General features: G+C 40.7%; 1 protein-coding gene across 1 annotated transcript in view; it reads right to left on the bottom strand.

Annotated features, from left to right (window-relative positions):
* The window catches only part of P3H2 (prolyl 3-hydroxylase 2), a 216,377-nt gene that overhangs the window by 36,626 nt on the left and 167,489 nt on the right, over window positions 1–12,262 (bottom strand). The window contains exons 4-6 of the mRNA XM_040428371.1: window positions 5,956–6,087; window positions 4,733–4,875; window positions 4,226–4,315 (exon numbers count right to left, since the gene is read on the bottom strand). Coding sequence (XP_040284305.1) covers window positions 4,226–4,315; window positions 4,733–4,875; window positions 5,956–6,087 — 365 coding nt within the window. The remainder of the gene's footprint in view (window positions 1–4,225; window positions 4,316–4,732; window positions 4,876–5,955; window positions 6,088–12,262) is intronic.

The raw sequence follows: 12,262 nt of genomic DNA, 5'->3' as shown, positions 1-12,262 counted from the left end.
CATGAAGGTACTGCATAGTATGGGTCCACTCTAGACGATGGATGCCATATAAGACTACTTTCACAATTGCGGCAGAGTGATCCAGATCTGGCAAAACGTATGCCAACTGATGGCATTTGTAAGACTGAACAGGATCCTGATCAGTCTTAAAAATGCTTGATCAGTCAGAAAAATGCATTGAAATGCCGGATCCGTCTTTCCGGTGTCATCCGGCAAAACGGATCCGGCATTTTTTTTTCTCACCTTTTTTTCGGTCTGCGCAGACCGGAAGGACGGATCCGGCACTAATACATTCCTATGGAAAAAAAGGTCGGATCCGGCATTCAGGCAAGTGTTCCGTTTTTTGGGCCGGGGATAAAACCGTAGCATGCTGCGGTTTTTATCTTTTGCCTGATCAGTCAAAATGACTGAACTGAAGACATCCTGATGCCTCCTAAACGGATTACTCTCCATTCAGAATGCATGAGATATACCTGATCAGTTCTTTTCCGGCATTGAGCCCTTTTGACAGAACTCTATGCTGGAAAAGAAAAACGCTAGTGTGAAAGTAGCCTAACATAGCAATACTGACTATAAACTGGTAGTGTGCATGAGCCCTAAGTGATGCTTATACAGGTGAAACTCGAAAAATTAGAATATTGTGCAAAAGTCCATTTATTTCAGTAATGAAACTTAAAAGGAATTGCATTATTGCAGCTTAAAATTAGAATATTGTGAAAAGGTTTAATATTCTAGGCTCAAAGTGTCACACTCTAGTCAGCTAATGAATCCATACCCCCTGAGCAAAGGGGACCTCAAAATTGTGACTTTGGGGCTTCATAAGCCAAAAGTCTCAGCTTTTAATCTCAGCTTGTATGACTAGCTAGTATAGTCAGTGGCATATCCGTATGGTGCATTTTTTTCTGTGATTTATATAATTATATTTTCATCCGCACAATGCTCCGTTTTGTGTAGGATGCCTTTGTGGTGCATGTGGACCACGCTGGCATCCTCCATTGTACGCATTTTTTGCTGGGGATAGTCGTTTGCTGCAGTCCACATGCGGTGGGACTGCTCCCCCAATGAGAAACACGCTACAGTGTTTGGGGTTTGAGCAGTTCCCCCATATTTGCCACAATATTTCAGTGATTTTGTTCCATATGTATTGAATGTGCCTTTACCTGGCATTTAACATTCCTTTGCACCTGGTAGCTTCCATCACACGGTCTGATATGGGTGTGGCTTACAGTCTTGCTTTATTCACATTGCACTAGTTGTCCTGCTATGCGGTTGTGTGGAAGCTTGGCTGTGAGCTGGATTACATCACCTTCAGACCGTGTTCACACCATAGTTAGCGTAGTGGTAGGACCCTTGCCATGCTGAGAGACCGTGACGTTGTGCATGATGGGCTCCGATGTGTTCCTGACAGGAATACATTGGCAAAAGTCTCAGCTTTTAATATCTGCTTGTATGACTAGCTAGTATAGTCAGTGACATATCCGTTTGGTGCATTTTTTTTCTGTGCTTCATAAGCTGTAAGCCATAATCATCCAAATTATAACAAATAAAGGCTTGAAATATCTCGCTTTGCATGTAATGAGTCTATCTCATATGTTAGTTTCACCTTTTAAGTTGCATTACTGAAATAAATGAACTTTGCCCGATATTCTAATTTTTCGAGTTCCACCTGTAGTAATGCACAATGGATGCACAGCAACAACTTTTGCCTATCCAGCACCGTGATGGAGATGATGGATTAGAGAAATCTCCTTTGTGCGGAATAGTGCTTTGGTTATCGTATGGACCCCTATGACATCTTCATCCTGAGTGTTGGCGGGTGTGATAGCTAGCAAAGTGTGTTAGGCTGGCCAAATGCATCCCTCCCGACTCTCTCAAGTTGTGAATAGAGAAAGGGAAGTAAGCCACTGTTTATCTCCACTGAGAACAAAAGGACTGGGTATACTGGTATCCAACAACCCAATCGTTCTTTCCTTCGCCTGCTGTTGGCAGGTCCCTAATACACATTATATAGTCAGCGGGTCCTGCTGAAATCGGCAGGTTTGGCTTGCATTAATCTAATTTGTATGGCTTGCTATGGTCTATAGTCTAAATGACAGTATTGGAATTGTGATTTTAAATACAGACAGAAGCAAATATTTATCGGAGCAGGAGTCAAACATTCAATGGAACAATATGAAAAACAATCACTGTGCAATCTATGATCTGGCACAGATAGAAAAGAACCTTTGTATCACTGCCTGTAGTAACAAGCACTCCGTTAAGTAATCTCATGAGGTATACATCTCTGCAGCTCAGTAGCAATAGCTAAGAATTAGGTTTCGGTAAATTTGGGTTTTCACGCTGCATTAATGTCCACTGTGCTCCACTCACAGTGAAGTCTGCTGAATGAGGTAGGGAAGGGCTGCCTTATTCCAATACGTTCTGCTCTGTTAGTTCAAGGCCGCAATGTCTATTGAGCTAAATCATGCATTGGTGTGGAGAGGCCCCTTCTTCACCTACATTCTTTAAAGATGAAAGCATTTCAGAGCTCTTTATAGGAATTTCTTCCGTGGACTGATTTGAGTACACATATGCTGCCGTCAAATGAGCCATGATATCTCACTCTACAAGTGTGCTCATATCACAGATATTACAGTGGGGGAGGAAAGAATTAGTACTTCACTTCCATTTAAGTTAAAAGAAAAGTGTTTTCATTAAACTGTTAAACTGGCCCATCGATCCAGTTTCAGAGGAAAGAATATAAAGCGCTTGGGGCACCAAGGTAATGATTTTACAGTTTTAAAATATCAACTTTTATTCTCAACAGTGGCAGTAAATTTGGAAATGATAGAACCTGAACTAGTGATGTGACGGCCTCATGCCTATATGTGACAGATGTTATAATTTACCTCCAGAATTAAAGACTTTCCTCAGTCCCTCTCTCTTTGTATACCTTACCATCACAAGAGAAGAGCCAGCCAATTGAAATCATAGCAAATTAGCAATGTCGCTACAGCACTCTCTGATGCGTCTCTGATGTGACATGTCTTCCAGAGACACAGAGACAGCATGGAAATAGTGAGGAATTAAAGGAGTTTCATTAATATCAGGTTGGTAGGGGTCCAACACCGATCAGCTGTTCTGGACAGCCATCAACAATGGAAACTATGCAGTGGTTCCATTCACCATCTAGTGGCCCTGCCAGGGTACTTCAGTGGCAGCCGTCCATCTTCTGTACAGTTTCCAGTGCCAGTGGATACCTGAAGCTGATTGGTGCAGGTGCCAGATGTCACACCCAGTCAATAGGTCATCAGTAGCTAAGTACTGGAAAAAACACTTTAAAAGTAAGTATATTTAGAGGTCTATTAATTAAACATTTTTGGTACAATTCATTTTTTAATCCCCTGACTAAATTTCGTCCCTTCATTTTGAGACCGCTCCATTACCTAGTCAAGAACCACATGGCAATATTTTATATGTGCATATAATTGGTAAAATAGAAGTGGATCATGTTAGAGGAAAGCAAAGAATTTGCTGACAAAAAATTCTAATATCTTATAGTATGAAATGGGAGTTAGTCAAAAGGCATCTGTCAGCAGATTTGTGCCTATGAAACTAGCGAACATGTTGCATGTGAGCTTGGCAGCAAATGAGCGTCTAGGAGCAACGAGGGTGTTGCCATTATACCTAGAGGCACTGCTCTCTCTGCAAGTGATGCCACCCTTCACTTTGACAGGGCCAGGCAGTGTAAACATGATCACACCTGGCCCTGACTTCACCCAAAGTCGAGCTGCGCTGTGCGCTTCAGTATCTGGAACAAGCGCAGTACAGGAATGAGGCTCGCCAGCAGTTCTCTTCTGTACTGCAAGCCTCTCTCTTGTACTGCGCCGTGTCGGATACTGAAATGCACGACGCAGTGCAAGACTTTAGAAGTCAGGCGTCAAAAAGTTTTCACTGCCTGGTCCTGGAGAGGGCACAGCAGAGCCTCTAGGTGTAATGGCAATGCCCCCTACAGGCTCATTTGCATATATAAAACATCATTTATCTCAGCAATGCGGGTACATAAGAACATGGGACCAACACAGATGCCTTCAGCTGCCAAGTGCACATGTAACAGGTCAGCCAGTGTCATAGGTACACATCTGCTGACAGATGTCCTTTAAATACTTGGTCTATCTGCAGTTACTCCTGACATTTCTGGTATGGAATTGAAGCTGGACGTACTCGATCTTTATTTTTTACTTACTGGTTCATTGTATCTGAATCCTAGACCTTCAGCGGCAGAGTGGAGGATTTCAGCTTCCAGTCTATGACGCCTTACAAATTCTGCTGCTTCCTGCAATAAACCAGTAATCATTAAGCAGAATAACCAAGATGCTCGCCTACTAAAGTGTTAACATAGACCTCAGTCTGTGGCGGGTTATGAGTAAAAATATCTTGGTCTGGAACAAGCAGAGGTCTATCTTATCATTCCTATCCCATGCGTCTATGTAGATACTGCATACTCTTTGGCAATAACATTGAGAAATATCTTAAAGATAATAAATTAATCCAGTATTATTTCATCATCCAGAGTCAGCATCTGTACATAACATTGTGTCTTCATTTACTTTAAGGGAAATCGCTCACACAGTACTAAAAAAAAATATTACACTTGCCTTGCTTTATTTGGGAAACTTTTGAATGTACGACTATGGCTGTAGTAATAATGACCACCAATGACAATATCACAAGCCACTGTGATCTCACTCACCTTTCTAGGTCCGACATCAGCTGGATCCATATAGTCACTTATAAGGCTTTCATAAAAGCTGACATTTTCAGACACATCCAAGTCATCAGGATGGAAGAGTAGGTAGGACTTGGCACATTCTAGAGCTTTCAAGTGATCTCCAACTGATTGTTAATACAAAAAACATTAATATTCTCATCAGTTTTTTGCCACAGCACACAATCATCCATGAACTCAAGTTTTTCCAGACAGAAAGATTTAAGGTCTAACCTGAAAGTCATAGCAGAGAGAGACACGATAAAGATAAAATCATACAAGTTAAAACATGAGTATTTATGTTACTACAGTGTCATATATACATCAGCAGCAGTAGGATATCATTGTGCCTGTAGGAATTGTATGATGCAGTTAAACTTATAGTGGATTGCCCCATGTCTTACTTAATAAAGCCATGGTTTCCATCCCCTGTGCTGATGAAGACTAAAAAGCCTGAAACAACTTCACGCAACTTCGGATTCACGGTTCGCAACATGATCATGAGAATGATTAAATGTATACAACCACTGCCCTACAATGGGGGATAAACACTTTGGAGAACTTCTCATCCCCTACGACAGATTTCTGGCATAAAAAAGTTACAAACCAAGGGTCTATAAATTCCACTGCTTCAAAATCTATGCCACCCTCTCCCCTTTCCAAAAAGAGCTTGTGGAGGGGGCAGAGTGTGGGCCAGTCTTTGATATATTCCACCTTTTTGTCTGTTAATGACTCAGATGTTAGATGAAACCTAAACTGAAATGTTTAATCAGTATGAGCCCATATAATAAAAAATAGAAAGTGTGTATTTTTCCAAAAATATATCTTTCACAAGCTTCTCTTATTTCTTTCAGGTTGCACTATATAAAAAAATTCTTCTTTTACTACCTGGAACCTGTCAACAAGTGGATTAGTTTCTGCTGGCAGATCCTATTTTGACTTGCGTGTGTTAACATTTATCACTAAGGGTTGCTTTACATGTGACAATAAGGTTTACATTTTAAGTAATTATGACTATCCCTGTTGAGTGTTGCTTCAGATTGTATCTGCACAGCGCATTGTATGAGACTTTCATCTTTAGAAGGTGGCATGGACGAGAAGGGCATTTATGCATTATCGCAACCTGTAAAGCCATATAAGAGATAAAAATGGCTAAATTACAGCATAGCTACATATCAGGATCCAGTGTTACATGTGGTCAGCATTACCTCTATAGTAGCTGAACTGCAGGAAGTCATAGTGCAAAGGAAGGAAGTTCTCAATCGGTGACAAACGTGCAGGACGCGTGGAGAGCTCTCTTACACATTCATGCTCACAAACCAGAATCTGAATATAGTGATCTGTAAATGAAAAAGAGAATAATCTGAATCTTACGACATTATTCATCTGTAGCATGGAGCAGAGCAGCAGCTAAGATTTATTTTACCCAGGGTAAAGGTTCAGTTCTCTCACCCTGTATATACATACTATGGACAAAGGCAAAGTGACTTCTTGGCGCCTCCCTGTCAACTAGAACCTGGAGTACATTACCGGGGTACCCAACATTAGGTACGGCCCTGGCATGGACCTACTGTACAATATTGCCTCTTACCATGTAGTGAAGTTACACATAATACCTAGGAGAACTTGTCCAACCAAAACGATTGTTAAAATATTCTGAGCAAAATTCAACATATTTTTTTTTTAAACTGTCACTATAATAGACAGTTTGGTCAGGTTGCTCCATAGTATCCACATCTGGAGCTGCATTAAAGCATATAAGATAGGAGGGTATGCAAATGAGGGCATATATGAAGGTATACAGGGAGTGCAGAATTATTAGGCAAATGAGTATTTTGACCACATCATCCTCTTTATGCATGTTGTCTTACTCCAAGCTGTATAGGCTCGAAAGCCTACTACCAATTAAGCATATTAGGTGATGTGCATCTCTGTAATGAGAAGGGGTGTGGTCTAATGACATCAACACCCTATATTAGGTGTGCATAATTATTAGGCAACTTCCTTTCCTTTGGCAAAATGGGTCAAAAGAAGGACTTGACAGGCTCAGAAAAGTCAAAAATAGTGAGATATCTTGCAGAGGGATGCAGCACTCTTAAAATTGCAAAGCTTCTGAAGCGTGATCATCGAACAATCAAGCGTTTCATTCAAAATAGTCAACAGGGTCGCAAGAAGCGTGTGGAAAAACCAAGGCGCAAAATAACTGCCCATGAACTGAGAAAAGTCAAGCATGCAGCTGCCAAGATGCCACTTGCCACCAATTTGGCCATATTTCAGAGCTGCAACATCACTGGAGTGCCCAAAAGCACAAGGTGTGCAATACTCACAGACATGGCCAAGGTAAGAAAGGCTGAAAGACGACCACCACTGAACAAGACACACAAGCTGAAACGTCAAGACTGGGCCAAGAAATATCTCAAGACTGATTTTTCTAAGGTTTTATGGACTGATGAAATGAGAGTGAGTCTTGATGGGCCAGATGGATGGGCCCGTGGCTGGATTGGTAAAGGGCAGAGAGCTCCAGTCCGACTCAGACGCCAGCAAGGTGGAGGTGGAGTACTGGTTTGGGCTGGTATCATCAAAGATGAGCTTGTGGGGCCTTTTCGGGTTGAGGATGGAGTCAAGCTCAACTCCCAGTCCTACTGCCAGTTTCTGGAAGACACCTTCTTCAAGCAGTGGTACAGGAAGAAGTCTGCATCCTTTAAGAAAAACATGATTTTCATGCAGGACAATGCTCCATCACACGCGTCCAAGTACTCCACAGCGTGGCTGGCAAGAAAGGGTATAAAAGAAGAAAATCTAATGACATGGCCTCCTTGTTCACCTGATCTGAACCCCATTGAGAACCTGTGGTCCATCATCAAATGTGAGATTTACAAGGAGGGAAAACAGTACACCTCTCTGAACAGTGTCTGGGAGGCTGTGGTTGCTGCTGCACGCAATGTTGATGGTGAACAGATCAAAACACTGACAGAATCCATGGATGGCAGGCTTTTGAGTGTCCTTGCAAAGAAAGGTGGCTATATTGGTCACTGATTTGTTTTTGTTTTGTTTTTGAATGTCAGAAATGTATATTTGTGAATGTTGAGATGTTATATTGGTTTCACTGGTAAAAATAAATAATTGAAATGGGTATATATTTGTTTTTTGTTAAGTTGCCTAATAATTATGCACAGTAATAGTCAAATGCACACACAGATATCCCCCTAAAATAGCTAAAACTAAAAACAAACTAAAAACTACTTCCAAAAATATTCAGCTTTGATATTAATGAGTTTTTTGGGTTCATTGAGAACATGGTTGTTGTTCAATAATAAAATTAATCCTCAAAAATACAACTTGCCTAATAATTCTGCACTCCCTGTATAGGATTAGAAAAGTATCATTCTGAGCATATCATTGCAAAGCCGAATCATTAGACAAAAATTTAAGACAACCCTAATGCCTGTCTCTGTCTTCCTCTTTTTGTTCTTTCTATTCATCATTATCAAGTCCTGTGGAGCCACAAGGAGAAGTAATGAAATTCTCAGAATTTGTCAGGGTTGTGAAAATAGACTGCCCCAGAAACAATTTATCTTGATTAATAGCAGTTTGTTTTCCAGCCATCAGTTTAGCAGGCTGTTTGCAATCAAAGAACTTGTGACCTCTCACTGTAGCTGTAGTATGCTAAAGCTTTCCACATGTGGGTCACGTCTCAGCATTGTCTTTGGTTTTTCCATACAAGCAGCCGAGTTCAGGTTAGATTGTGGCAGTAAAACTACCGGCTTCCCATGAACTTGGCCCTAGTGTATCAATGTTTGACTTAGGAAAATTAGATTTTGAGCCCTGAGGAACAAAGAATAAACACTAAAGGGGTTACCCAGTAAATTATATTGATGACCTATCCTGAGGACAGTAAAGATGAAAAAATAAAATAAAAAAACAAAAATAAAAAAACGTAGACAGCACGTCCAAACTTGTGGAATTTTAATCCGGATGCAAAAGCCGAAACGGCTTAAAGGGAACCTGTCACCTGGATTTTGTGTATAGAGCTTAGGACATGGGTTGCTAGATGGCCGCTAGTACATCCTCAATACCCAGTCCCCATAGCTTTGTGTGCTTTTATTGTGTAAAAAAAACGATTTTATACATATGCAAATTAACCTGAGATGAATCTTGAAAATATGACTCTTCTCTGGTCACACAAGATATGACTCTTTTATGTTAATTTGCAAAAAAGGCGGGAAGTACAAAAATGCATAATACTTATTGAATTCGTCTGCAAATGAAATTAAAAGTGTAATTTATATGTTTAGGGTAACACAATGAACATTTAGAAATGCTCAGTGAGGGTAGCATAGTAGAGGTGACAGGTTCCCTTTAAAGGATAACTGTCATATTTATTTATTTATTTTGCTAAAGTGAGGGGCAAGTGATAGGTAGCAATTTTGCAATAGACTTTATTTAGCCAAAACGTTTATTTTTGGTAGAAAACTGGGCTGAAATGGCCCTTAGCAGCACTCTTCAAAAGAGCGTTGCTAAGGGCCATCCGTCCATTAGAAAAGACGGGCTGTGCAGCCAGACGCTATGCTTCTGCCTCCCGTGCTTCCCTGGGAGACAGAAGGCTGGGCACAGGAGTCTTAGGAGTTAAAATGACATTTATAATCCCCCTTTCTATGCAATCTAATGCTCCGTTACATTCACTGACCTGCGATCCCTGTGATAATAATTCATGAAGCAGCCGCCGGAAGTAGAAGCACTGTGCACAGTGAGCCGGCTGCTACATGAATTATTATCACAGGGATCGCAAGTCAGTGAATGTAACGGAGCATTAGATTGCATAAAAAGGGGGAACATAAATGTCATTTTAACTCCTAAGACTCCTGTGCCCAGCCTTCTGTCTCCCAGGGAAGCACGGGAGGCAGAAGCATAGCGTCTGGCTGCACAGCCTGTCTTTTTTAATCGGAGACAGATGGCCCTTAGCAACGCTCTTTTGAAGAGTGCTGCTAAGGGCCATTTCAGCCCCAGTTTTCTACCAAAAATAAACGTTTTGGCTAAATAAAGTCTATTGCAAAATTGTTACCCATCACTTGCCCTACACTTTAGCCAAAAATAATAATAATAATATTATTATTATTATTATTATTATTATTATTATTAATAATAATAATAATATGACAGTTATCCATTAACTCCTTAAGCACACAGACATATTTCACCTTAAGGACCAGGCCATTTTTTGCAAATCTGACCAGTGTCACTTTAAGTGGTGATAACTTTAAAACGCTTTGACTTATCCAGGCCATTCTGAGATTGTTTTTTCGTCACATATTGTACTTCATGACACTGGTAAAATGAGGTAAAAAAAAAAATTCATTTTTATTTATAAAAAAATACAAAAATTTGCCAAAACTTTAGAAAAATTTGCTAATTTCCAAGTTTCAATTTCTCTACTTCTATAATACATAGTAATACCTACAAAAATAGTTATTACTTTACATTCCCCATATGTCTATTTCATGTTTGGATCATTTTGGGAATGACATTAAATTTTTTTGGGGATGTTACAATGTTTCGAAGTTTAGAAGAAATTTTCAAAAACCCACTTTTAAAAAGGACCAGTTCAGGTCTGAAGTCACTTTGTGAGGCTTACATAATAGAAACCACCCAAAAATGACCCCAATCTAGAAACTACACCCCTCAAGGTATTCAAAACTGATTTTACAAACTTTGTTAACCCTTTAGATGTTCCACAAGAATTAATGGAAAATAGAGATACAATTTAAAAATTTTACTTTTTTGACAGATTTTCCATTTTAATAATTTTTTTCCAGTTACAAAGCAATAGTTAACAGCCAAACAAAATATTTATGGCTCTGATTCTGTAGTTTACAAAAACACCCCATATGTGGTCGTAAACCGCTGTAGGGGCACACGGCAGGGCGCAGAAGTAAAGGAATGCCATACGGTTTTCGAAGGCAGATTTTGCTGGACTGGTTTTTTGACACCATGTTCCATTTGAAGCCCCGCTGATGCACCCCTAGAGTAGAAACTTCAAAAAAGTGACCCCATTTTAGAAACTACGGGATAAGGTGGCAGTTTTGTTGGTACTATTTTATGGGACATATGATTTTTGGTTGCTCTATATTACACTTTTTGTGAGGCAAGGTAACAAGAAATAGCTGTTTTGTTATTTACAACATTCATCTGACAGGTTAGATCATGTGGTATTTTTATAGACCAGGTTGTCACGAATGCGGCAATACCTAATATGTATACTTTTTTTTAAATGTAAGTTTTACACAATGATTTTATTTTTGAAACAAAAAAAAAATCATGTTTTAGTGTTTCCATAGTCTGAGAGCCATAGTTTTTTCAGTTTTTGGCCGATTATCTTGGGTAGGGTATGATTTTTGCGGGATGAGATGACTGTTTGATTGGCACTATTTTGGGGCGCGGTCTAAACTTTTACAATGCATTCCAATACTTCTGTATTTGAATGCATTGGCTGTATGAGTAATACAGTGAGTATTACTCATACAGCTTCCGGCCTGTGAGATCCAGGGGGCTGGATCTCACAGAAATAAAGGAATATTCTCCAGCATCCGTCAGTATTGGTTGTCTTTATTGTAGATCGGTATATAAGCGTTCGGTGCACGGAGAGGACCGGACCCGTTCCTTGTATAATCAAAGAAATAAAGGAATATTCTCCAGCATCCGTCAGTATTGGTTGTCTTTATTGTAGATCGGTATACCAGTACATGCTTCAATCTTCACCACCCTCCACCACAGGTTAACATGTTTCAAACTCGGAAGTTCTTAGTCATAACCTGACTAAGAACTTCCGAGTTTGAAACATGTTAACCTGTGGTGTAGAGTGGTGAAGATTGAAGCATGTACTGGTATACCGATGTACAATAAAGACTACCAATACTGACGGATGCTGGAGAATATTCCTTTATTTCTTTGATTATACAAGGAACGGGTCCGGTCCTCTCCGTGCACCGAACGCTTATGGTGAGCTGGATAAACTTTCTTCTTTGATGGCTGGATCTCACAGGCATCGCGCTGCCTTCCATGCCATCGGGTCCCCCCCTATAGCCCCACGGGGACCCGATGGCACCGCCGCCCCCGCAACATAAAAAGCCGCAAACCACAGATCTGAATTGACCTGCGGTTTGCGGCAATCACCGACATGGGGGGACCCCTGTAGATAGGCTGTTGGAGGAAGTTTGGTGCGCCGTGAGCACAGCAGCCTCTTCCTAGGCCATGTGATGTCACCATACATTGGTCACATTGCCTAGTTGCAGCTCAGCCCCATTGAAATGAATGGGGCTGAGTTGCAATACCAAGCACAGCCACTATACCATGTACGGCGCTGTGCTTTGTAAGCTGTGAGAAGTGTCCGAAGTGCTCACCAGAGCTCCGGTGAGCGCCACAGCTCCGTAGAACAGCTGACAGGCGGTGGCGCCAGGACTTGGACCCCCGCTGATGTGATAATGATGACCTATCCTGAGGTTAGGTCATCATTGTCAT

This window comes from Bufo bufo, chromosome 4 (assembly GCF_905171765.1).
Source record: "Bufo bufo chromosome 4, aBufBuf1.1, whole genome shotgun sequence".
Taxonomy (NCBI): domain Eukaryota; kingdom Metazoa; phylum Chordata; class Amphibia; order Anura; family Bufonidae; genus Bufo; species Bufo bufo.
Note: the sequence above shows the minus strand (reverse complement) of the source record. Positions and strands in the feature narration are given on the sequence as shown.